Source organism: Megalobrama amblycephala, linkage group LG7, assembly GCF_018812025.1.
Source record: "Megalobrama amblycephala isolate DHTTF-2021 linkage group LG7, ASM1881202v1, whole genome shotgun sequence".
NCBI classification, from domain to species: domain Eukaryota; kingdom Metazoa; phylum Chordata; class Actinopteri; order Cypriniformes; family Xenocyprididae; genus Megalobrama; species Megalobrama amblycephala.
In genome coordinates, this window is record NC_063050.1 from 19,636,467 (window position 1) to 19,647,769 (window position 11,303).

The following is an 11,303-nucleotide window of genomic DNA, read 5'->3' on the forward strand; positions in this document are numbered from 1 at the left end:
ATTAAGTTAAATATGTGGCTTCCGCCCGACCACCTTCCATATTCGACTTAAGAAGAAAGTGTAACGCCTCTCGCAGTTCAAAACGCTTACGCAACGTTCTACGCATTACATATTCAAATTACGAAAGGTCAGTTATGCTTTTTCAACCAGTTGAATACGGAAGGTGGTCTGGTGTAAGCTAGTTATTTTACTTTATAACTTTATATCGCTTCACTTAAGATGGGCTTTATAAACCCCCTGGAGCCGTGTAGAGTATGTTTATGATGGATGGATGCACTTTCTTGAGCTTCATACCTGTTGGTCCCGTTGACTGCCATTATTGAGCTTGGATGCGTCAGGATATTTATAAATATAACACAGATTGTGTTCATCAGAAAGAAGAATTGGCTTGAGTGTGAGTAAAGGCCGGAACACACCAAGTCGACGCTGACGAACTAGTGGCAATGAAAGCAGATTGCGGGGTTGACTAACGTCGGCAGGGTCTGGGTCCGGGTCCAAAGTTGGCCTGACACACCAAACTGACGCTCGACAGCTGACGGCCAAGTAGCATGTCCGTTCTGTGCTGAGTAAGATGAAATGCCTTTCCGAACCAGCAGGTAACTGAACAGCCAATCAGAATGATCAGATGGCCCGATGGACCGACAAGCTCCGACGCTGATTCAACATTTCGAATCGGCCGGAAAAAAGCAGACGAGGACCAACTTCATTCAACGGAGCGGAACACACTGAGAAAACTTAGTCGGCCGACGAACAAAAACTGCCAGATGGCCGACCGTCGGCTTGGTGTGTTCCTGGCTTAGAGCTTCGGGTAATTTTCATTTTAAATTTTAAACTAATCCTTTAACTGGCAAGTTTCAAATTCTTGTCAATGATTTTATTGAAAGTTCAAATACTGGAAACATTAGCTATGTTTGCATTCACCTATTTTCATGCAAATTTTGGGATATCACATAAAAAAAAAAAAAAAAAAAAAACACTGGATGGAAACGCCAAGATGCGCATAAATTCTAAAAATGTGCATAATGCGTTCAACTCAAAAACAAACAAACAAACAAAAAAAAAACACAAGAATTTACCTCCACAGTGGATGTGATTGGATAGCTGAACTAACCAGCGGCCCTATCCCATTGCACAGCATCTCAAATGTTTTGGTCATTTGGTCATCCAAAGTCTGTCATCAGAATGATTTGGTATAATTATCTCTGAGAACTGTCTAACATAATTGCATTCCCTAGCAACAGGCATCAGTGGCTTCCCCGATTGCAGCAACTTCAATTTTATCAAAAATAAGACAAAAATTATAATTATCAGTCTTGGATAAAATATACCTTAAACTCAATCAAACACAATATGCAATCATGGTCTCTGTGAACATATTTCAGTAAATGTCCATTTTGTTCAGTGTTTTATTTTATCTCATATTATTGAAAAATGACTTTACTGTCATCATTAGCATAACTTTACAGCACCACAAATCAAACTTACTGGCCTAAAACTAGAGCATCCCAGTCTATATTTTTCATCACAATTGGGAGATAAATGTAACAATGTAACATCTAACAGGTGTCCGACAATATCCCCTACAATGATAATTGGATATAGATGTCACTATGAAAAGCATCCACAGAAAACTTAACCATTAAAAATGGTTGATGACAACTGACTGGTAAAAGAAAGAATAAAACTGAATAACGCCGTCTGTGAGCACCTGACCATCCTTGTCTCTAATTGCAGAAATAGCAGAACTTGATTCATCATACTTCAATCGCAGAGCCTTTCCTTGCCTTTCTCTATCACATAATAATGCCACCCAGTACTGTGCAAAATAAATGCAACTCTAGACATCGAGAGGGAATGCTATTTGTCTTTCAATGCAATAAGCAAGGTAGCTATTTCCTCTGAGAGATCAACAATGCGCCTGCTATATTCAAGCGACTTTATTTTACTCTCAAGATCAGAGTCTCTTATTCTTTGTGATATAGAGAGATGGAACAAAATGCAATACAATTCACCCTATAAAGCACTTTGCAGTTTCCCATAATGCTTCTGGGCATTATGATCTCCATGCAGTTCTAAGTAATCATTGTCTTCTTGGAGAGCAAAGGAGTGTTAAACCTGCACCTAACAGATGTCATTAAGACATAGGCCCTAGGTAGAAAAAAAAAAAGAGAAATTAATTGAAATGAAAGTAATATGGGCATAATGTCTGCCTGAACACTAGGGGATAGTAGGATGGGTGATAGAAATATGTAATCAGTCCTGGATTGAGATTTATGATGAGCAAGATAAAAGCTGTTCCACCTGACACTGAGGCTTTAGCGTAAGCATAAGTCTCATATGTTCAAGTCATTAATAAAAGACATCAGCAAGTCAAGTGACTCCTTAGAATCATCTCAGACTGTGTTACTGAATTTGTCCATTGCTACATGAAACTCTGGAATTGTAGTGATTTCTACCGGTGACAGTGATTTTTGATCACATGTCACTTAAAGGTGCAATAGGTGATTCTCTACAGAAACATTTTTTTGGTTGAAAGTCTCCTCATATCCTGATAGCAATCACTATGTTAAGCAGTCTAAATGTATTTTTATAAATATATATCGTCTGTGGAAGTCGTAGGACCATAAAATGTTCGTTCAATCATTGCATTCGGTCCGAACTAAATGATAGCATGTTCCCCCTGTTGGTCAATGTGTGTTTGCACACCACTGCGCAGCCTGTTCACTCAGATATCATACATCATCATCAGCGCATTTCTTGTATGCTGTGCAGACAGAGCGAGAATGGCAGGCAAAAATCAACAACCTAACTTTCCTTTATGAATTAGCTCAATGACAGCAGCACTTAGCGTCAAATCGGAAACTATTTTTATGTAAGTTTTCTCACCAGGGAATGACACATGATGTAATCTGTTGTGAATTCTTTATATTATGTTTTTTTCTGTATTATCTGCTGCTGTGTTCTCAATCAGTTAAGGGTTTGTAGTAATTATTCTACATATGAAAATGACGTGTTACGCAAGTCGTAGTGAATACAGTTTTGGCGTAAGTGACGCATACTCCGTTGCGCATACGGAGCCATCAGTATATGACGCATTTTCCACCCGTGCATCATCTTTGATTGCAGGACAAAGTTATTGACAAAGTAAGTTTATTTCCTGACTTTATGTTTGTCATACTGGATGTTTATAATACTGAGACGATCTCTAACATTAAGCCGCGGGTGTTTTGCGATCATTGATTATTCGTTGGTCATGTGAAACGCACGTGAAAGTGCCGTTAGCATCGCGGCTTGTATTGCTATGACCATACTTCGTTTAAGTATGTTTATGATTCTATATATTTTATATTTGTTATACTTTAAAACAATGAGGACGCTGTTGATGTATCTCAAGTTATTTATATGCTCTTATATATTCTGTTTACTTGATTGTTATTCTGCTAATCACACTTTAAGAGCTTTTATATTTGTTAATTTATAGTTTACTCGTTTATACAACATTATGTGAATATTTCTGTTTGATATTTAGTTATTTACTACTGTTTATTTATTTACTAATTGCAGAAACTACCTCCAATGCATAATGTGTATATGGTGAAACCCTGCACAAAATAAAAGGTGGAAAAGATGTGATGACTCCTACTCCCTGATCAGAGTGCTGAAGTGGTTAAGAACATTAAAGAACCGGCATTCAGTGGGGCAATCCCCAACAAATGGTCCTTCGAGCCGGATCCTTGACTGCATCAGAATGTCATCAGATGGCAAACCATCATCCGCTTCCCATACTGATACTCAAGCAAGACCCTCACGGCGATGTCAGACCCCCAAGCGCTTTGAAGATTACATCCTTGACTTCCATCACCGACCTGCCCTTTCCTCCAGTCCTGTTCAGAGGGAGTCAGAGCAGCAGAGAGGAGCAGCAGCCGCAGTGTATACTAGTCAAGCAGATGCAGTCACCAGTCAAGGTGGACATCGAATCACGCCCAGTCCGAGTCAAGCAGATGTATTGAGTATGGACTCATTGACAAAACTCATGGAGTCTATGAACGAGAGGGAGAAAGAGGAGAATGTTGAAATGGACAGTCTTCTCAGAAAATTAGATCAGCTTAAGAAACGTAAGCACCGCCGAAGCGAGATGATGGAACACATTAAAACGTTCTTGAGGGAGGAACAGGAAGATAAGGACAATGAACCAGTACAGGCTGTATCGCCACAATCATCTCCAGCACCTTCTAATTCATCAAGCCCTCTTCCCTCACATTCATATGACCCTGCATCACATGCTGGGAAACAAGCTGAATGCACATCGGTGAGACATGAGGAAAAGTCAGTTAAAACAGGTGCTATTCCTAAAGCGGGGCTGGAGAGTCGCAGCCTTGGATTCACTCCCATTCATCCACATCAGCCAAGAACTACGGGTTCAACATATTCCCCTATCTCCTCTGGCGTGGCATCTCCTGTCTCACATCTGTCACTGCAACCACTATTTCAGCCTGTTCCCACCCATTCTCTCACGCTTCCGCTCAGTCAAGAACGAGCTGTAACTCATGATGCCGAACATTCATTCCAGCCGCAGCAGCTGATTGCGTCAGCACCTGCCTATCAACATCCTACAGTACCTCATGGCTATCTTGCAAAGCCACATACGCAGATGCAGCTGGTGAATGAACCTACCTCATTCAGTTGTGTCCCTCCTTACCAAACAATGATGTCATCAGCATTATCATCTCAAAACGTGATACCTGGGTTTGTCCCTTCAGTGAACACTGCAGCAGTTGTCGCTCCTCCACAGCTGATACCAAACCGGACTGTAGCTCCGCAGGGTGGCAGTATACCGCAACGGACATTGTATAGCCCCCCTAAACCTAAAATTCCAGACTTCACAAGTGACAGTGAGAAGGAATTTGCTAATATGAAGCTGGCATTGGACAACTTGCTTGAGCCTTACCCAGAGTTATCAGAGAAATATAAATACCATGTACTGTTGGAACATCTGAAACTGCCTGAAGCTCAAATGATAGGGCAGTCATGCCGGCATCATCCCTATCCGTATTCAGCAGCTATGCAAGCACTTCAACTGCAGTATGGTCAGCCGCATCAACTGGCTCAAAGTGAGATAGCTGCCATCCTCACATCACCAGATGTCAAGCCCAATGATAGCCACAGCTTTCAGAGCTTTGCTTTGCGTGTCCATCTCCTAGTCAGTATGCTGCTGTCCCTAGAGGGACCCAGAGGGATGGAGCTTAATTGCTGCTCACACGTAGACCGCCTACTTAGCAAGCTGCCAAAGTATCTGCGGGATGGCTTCATTGAGTTCCTTCAACAGCAGGGAAAGCTCAACTCCATAAATCTTAACCCCTATAATCTGCAGGACTTCGCTGGGTGGCTGCAAGTCAAAGCACAACAGCAGAGACTGTCTATTCGATTAGTACAGCGCTACCAGCATGAGAAACTTCCAGGTGTTAGTAAAGCGAAATCCTCAGCTAAAATAAAGGGACCAAGTCTAGTTCTTTATCATGGTGCATCCCCTGCCGAGACTGTGCTTTCTACTCGTCCCAAAGAACCCAAGCAAAAGAAAACATTCAAGGTACACTGCCTCTTTTGCAACAGTAAAGAGCACTACATTACACGCTGTGATAACCTCAAAGAGCAGTCGGTTGCTGACCTGCAGAAGTGGATATCTGATGGAAAAAGATGCTGGCGATGTGCACGATTGCATGTACCAGAGATGTGCAACCTCAAAAAGCCATGCAGTGACTGTGGTGGAATACATCTTCAAGTGCTTCACCGTATAGCACGCGATGATCCAGCGAACAGCTCAAGTACATCAGAGAGTCGCATTTACCTCACACCAGCTAGTGCGACATGCAGAGTGCTTCTCAAAGTGGTACCAGTGCTGTTACACAGTAAGTTCAATTCTGTGGAGACTTATGCTGTACTAGACGATGGAGCACAGCGCACCATGATCTTACCGATAGCTGTCCAAAGGCTACAGTTGGAGGGTGAACCAGAAACACTAGCTCTACGCACAGTACGATCTGACATCACTCACCTTTCTGGGTCCAAGATAAACCTGGAAATCTCTCCAAAGAGTGAACCAAAGAGGCGCTTCCAGATACTTGGGGCCTTCACAGCTTCGGGTCTGGACTTAGTAGAGCAATCATATCCCGTGCAGAGACTTCAGAAACGGTATGCTCACCTCAGAGGGCTTCCTTTACAGTCCTTCCACAATGTGCGTCCACTGGTACTGATAGGATCAGACCATGTCCATCTTATCACAGCAGATAAGCCAGTCCGTCAAGGAACTAAAGGTGGTCCAGCTGCAGTGCACACAGCCCTTGGGTGGGCCCTACAGGGGGCTGAGGAGAGCACACCAAGCCTCAACTCAGTACAGCAATGTCTTTTCATGTCAACTGCTTGTCCCAATGACTTGCTCTATCATAATGTTGAGAAGTTATGGCAACTTGACGTCCTGCCTTATCGGAATGAAAAACTGGTGGTTCGATCCAGGGAAGATCAAGAAGCAATTAAACTTCTCGAAAGCAGAACGCAAAGGGTTATGGTGGAAGGAGTTCAACGTTATGCCACACCCCTCTTGCGTAAACCTGGTGCTGCAAAACTCATCAGCCCGATTCAATCAGGCATGCCCAGTCTGAGGAGTACAGAGAGGAAACTTAAGGGAGACCCAGAGAAAGCTTCCATCTACTCTGGTGAGATCAATAAACTCATCAAGGCAGGTTATGTTACTAAGCTCCAACCTGAAGAAGTTACAGAGTCAGAGGAGGCCTGGTACATTCCCCACCACCTGGTGTGCCACAATGATAAACCAAGACTGGTCTTCAATTGCTCATTCAGGTATCAAGGTCTGTCTCTGAATGATCAGCTTCTGCCAGGGCCTGCTCTTGGCCCATCATTGTTGGGCGTCCTCTTAAGATTCAGACAACATCAAGTGGCTGTAAGTGCGGATATTCGTGGAATGTTCCATCAGGTCCGCTTGTTGCCTGAGGACAGACCTCTGCTCCGCTTCATCTGGCGAGATTTGCACTATGAGAACTGTCCAGATGTTTACGAATGGCAAGTTTTGCCGTTTGGCACAACCAGCAGCCCATGTTGTGCCATTTTTGCTGTGCAACAGCATGCTCGCAATAACCAAGACAGTAACCCAGGTGCTCTGAAAACAGTGCAGCAGAGTTTTTATGTGGACAATTATCTGGAAAGCTTTCCAACCATATCAGAGGCCAAACTGACAGTTGATCACCTGCGCAATCTGCTGGCATCCGGTGGATTTGACCTCAGACAATGGGCTTGCAACCAGCCATCAGTAATATCACATCTACCTACGGAAGCAAGGTCCTTGGCTGCAGAACAGTGGCTTGGGCAGAACAGGACTGATCCAATGGAGCCAACTCTGGGCCTTAGGTGGAATTGTGCTGCTGATACACTAGGATACCACTATCGTCCCATTGAACATGCCGCACTAGCAACACAGTATGATCCCTTGGGCTTCATCGTGCCGTTTACCACGCGAGCAAAGGTGCTCATTCAACAACTATGGTCTAAAAAAAGAGATTGAGATGACCCAAACTTGCCGCCCGACCTTCGTGCTGCTTGGAATACATGGGAAAGTGAGCTGCAGTGTCTCAGCACCATAACAATTCCTCGCTGTTACTCATCGGTTCCTAATGATGCACAACGGAAGTACGACCTCCATGTGTTTTGTGACGCATCTGAACGAGCATATGGGGCTGTGGCTTATTTAGTAGAGTACACAGGAGATGTCGTTAATACATCCTTTGTGATGGCCAGATCACGAGTGGCACCCAGGAGGCAACAGTCCATGCCTCGATTGGAACTCTGTGCAGCATTAGCGGGAGCACAACTAGCAAAGCTTTTGAGAGATGAGATAACTCTCACTATCCAACAGACCATTCTGTGGACAGATTCTACAACTGTGCTGGAGTGGCTTCAGTCTGACTCCTGTAGATTCAAAGTCTTTGTTGGAACACGAGTCTCCGAAATACAGGAGTTGACAGAGCACAGTACCTGGCATTATGTAGACACACAGCAAAACCCGGCAGACGTTATCACAAGAGGTAAACCACATTCAAGTTTCACTGTGCCTGGCCACTGGAGTGAGGGGCCAACATTTCTAAAACGGAGTTCTGCCCACTGGCCGAAGAGACCTAATCAGCCACAGTCAGAAGAGTTACCTGAACTGAAAAGTCTTACTATCTGCTGCCTAACCACTGTGGAATCAGATCATGACTGTCCTGATGCCACTCAGTTCAGTACATGGAAAGAGCTAGTGGAGGCAACCCGACGACTATGTCAAAAGGTAATGGATGATTCAGCAGACACCCATCGTGAAGCAGAATTGGTACTGCTGAGAGAGTGTCAAGCTCAGAGCTTTCCTGAGGAGATAGCGGCCCTCAAAACACAAAAACCTATACCACATCACAGTCGGCTTGCGTGTCTTGCTCCAGAGTGGGATCCAGTGACTAATGTACTCAGAGTTGGAGGACGATTACGAAGACTGGAGAGCCCAAACGTTGAACAGATTCTCCCCATAGTGCTAGATCCACGGCATCCAGCAACGAAGCTTCTCATTAAAGACTTTGAGGAACGCTTGTTGCACCCAGGTACAGAACGGCTGTATGCAGAAATACGGAGGCAATACTGGGTCTTGCGAGGACGCCAAGCTGTTAAACACCATCAGCTTATCTGCTCATCCTGTCAACGATGGAGAGCTCAGCCTAAGGTACCACAGATGGCGGACTTGCCACCAGAGCGGCTCAGGCTTCTCTCTCCACCATTTTATTCAACAGGAGTAGACTGTTTCGGCCCTAATCATGTCAAGATAGGCAGAAGGATCGAGAAACGTTGGGGTGTAATTTTCAAATGCCTCACCACAAGAGCTGTCCACATAGAGCTTCTCAACTCCATGGATGTGGATGCTTTCTTGCTTGCTCTTCGACGATTCATAGCCAGGCGTGGCAGGCCAAAGGAGATCAGGTCAGATTGTGGCACAAACTTTCGTGGTGCTGAACGAGAACTGCGAGAAGCCTTTGCAGCCATGGAATCCCAATTAAAAGAACAGTTAGCTGATCACCAGATCCTCTTCAAGTTCAATCCACCTAATGCTCCCCATTTTGGTGGGGTTTGGGAGCGAGAGGTCCGCTCTATTAAAGCCGCTCTCCAGGTGGCAATTGGAGGTCAGTCGGTTTCTGAAGATGTCCTATCTACAGTCTTGGTAGAGGTAGAGGGCATTTTGAATTCAAAACCCCTTGGATACGTCTCCGCAGACATTGCAGATCTTGACGCCATTACACCAAATCTTCTCCTCATGGGGCGGCGGGATGCATCACTTCCACAGGTGGCATATGCCTCAGAGGAAATGGGGCGGCGTAGATGGCGTCATTGTCAAAATCTGGTGGACCAATTTTGGACTCAATTTACAAGGAACTACTTACCCACACTTCAGACACGCCAGAAATGGCACAAACCATCAGATACTCTGACAGTAGGCTCAGTGGTCTTGATAATTGATCCACAACTTCCTAGGGCTCAGTGGCCTATTGGTAAAGTTACTAAGACTGTGGTCAGTAATGATGGATGTGTAAGAACAGCAGATGTCATCGTTAAAGGCAAAGTGTACACCCGGCCAGTTGTTCGCCTTATTCCTTTGCCTGCTCTTAAGGATATCAATGAAGACTCTTAAAGAATTCTCTTAACTTGCACATTTGCTGCTCAAATGTGGGGGCGGCTGTTGTGAATTCTTTATATTATGTTTTTTTCTGTATTATCTGCTGCTGTGTTCTCAATCAGTTAAGGGTTTGTAGTAATTATTCTACATATGAAAATGACGTGTTACGCAAGTCGTAGTGAATACAGTTTTGGCGTAAGTGACGCATACTCCGTTGCGCATACGGAGCCATCAGTATATGACGCATTTTCCACCCGTGCATCATCTTTGATTGCAGGACAAAGTTATTGACAAAGTAAGTTTATTTCCTGACTTTATGTTTGTCATACTGGATGTTTATAATACTGAGACGATCTCTAACATTAAGCCGCGGGTGTTTTGCGATCATTGATTATTCGTTGGTCATGTGAAACGCACGTGAAAGTGCCGTTAGCATCGCGGCTTGTATTGCTATGACCATACTTCGTTTAAGTATGTTTATGATTCTATATATTTTATATTTGTTATACTTTAAAACAATGAGGACGCTGTTGATGTATCTCAAGTTATTTATATGCTCTTATATATTCTGTTTACTTGATTGTTATTCTGCTAATCACACTTTAAGAGCTTTTATATTTGTTAATTTATAGTTTACTCGTTTATACAACATTATGTGAATATTTCTGTTTGATATTTAGTTATTTACTACTGTTTATTTATTTACTAATTGCAGAAACTACCTCCAATGCATAATGTGTATATGGTGAAACCCTGCACAAAATAAAAGGTGGAAAAGATGTGATGACTCCTACTCCCTGATCAGAGTGCTGAAGTGGTTAAGAACATTAAAGAACCGGCATTCAGTGGGGCAATCCCCAACATAATCCAATAACATTGTTTCTGGTCCTCGCTTCTGGTCTGTGCGCGTTCATATGTTTTGGAGGCGTGGCTTTGGATGGCGATTTGCAGGGAGGGTGGGATTGTACATTTTTAATGCTAGCAGGCTAAAGTTAACATTTCCCAGATCACTATACTGCACCTTTAAGGTGTGTTTATGAGTCTATCAGATGACCCCTCCCCCCTTTGCAATAAGCACTAGTTAAGAAAATTATCTTAAAGGGATAGTTCACCCAAAAATTAAAATTTGATGTTTATCCGCTTACCCTTAGGGCATCCAAGATGTAGGTGACTTTGTTTCTTCAGTAGAATACAAATGATGATTTTTAACTCCAACCGTTGCGGTCTGTCAGTCGTATAATGTGGGTCAATGGGAACTAGGGCTGCACGATTAATCGCATGCTATTCTCACGCGCATTTCGTCAGTAAAGCCGGTTCCCTGATTACCGCTAAATCGCCATCACCTGTTTTTAAACGGAGCGCCTTTTAATAGACGGAGCCGTAGTTCACGGACAAGCCACGCAATATCGCGTTCATTATCGCAGGCGATTCATCTGCGATATGAACGCGATATTGCGTGGCTTTTCAGTGACCTACGGCTCTGTCTATTAAATGCCGCTTCATTTGAAAGCAGGTGATGGCGATTTAGCGGTAATCAGGGAACCGGCTTTACTGACGAAATGCGCGTGAGAATAGCATGCGATTAATCGTGCAGCCCTAA

The 11,303-nt window shown here is 43.7% G+C and overlaps 2 protein-coding genes across 2 annotated transcripts; both read left to right on the forward strand.

Moving 5' to 3' along the window:
* The first annotated feature begins 810 nt into the window (after positions 1–810).
* LOC125273138 lies at positions 811–7,573 on the forward strand. The gene is made up of 2 exons (XM_048198404.1): positions 811–3,144; positions 3,565–7,573. Exon 2 carries the CDS (start codon positions 3,749–3,751, stop codon positions 7,571–7,573), a length of 3,825 nt encoding a protein of 1,274 aa, XP_048054361.1. The 5' UTR covers positions 811–3,144; positions 3,565–3,748.
* Positions 7,512–10,569, forward strand: LOC125271414. Its single transcript, XM_048195490.1, has 2 exons — positions 7,512–9,998; positions 10,419–10,569. Exon 1 carries the CDS (start codon positions 7,799–7,801, stop codon positions 9,716–9,718), a length of 1,920 nt encoding a protein of 639 aa, XP_048051447.1. The 5' UTR covers positions 7,512–7,798; the 3' UTR covers positions 9,719–9,998; positions 10,419–10,569.
* The last annotated feature ends 734 nt before the right edge of the window (positions 10,570–11,303 follow it).

What these genes read in the sequence shown, in the direction of transcription:
- LOC125273138 (XM_048198404.1), top strand. Translation starts at nt 3,749, where the DNA reads ATGTCATCAGATGGCAAACCATCATCCGCTTCCCATACTGATACTCAA.
- LOC125271414 (XM_048195490.1), top strand. Translation starts at nt 7,799, where the DNA reads ATGGCCAGATCACGAGTGGCACCCAGGAGGCAACAGTCCATGCCTCGA.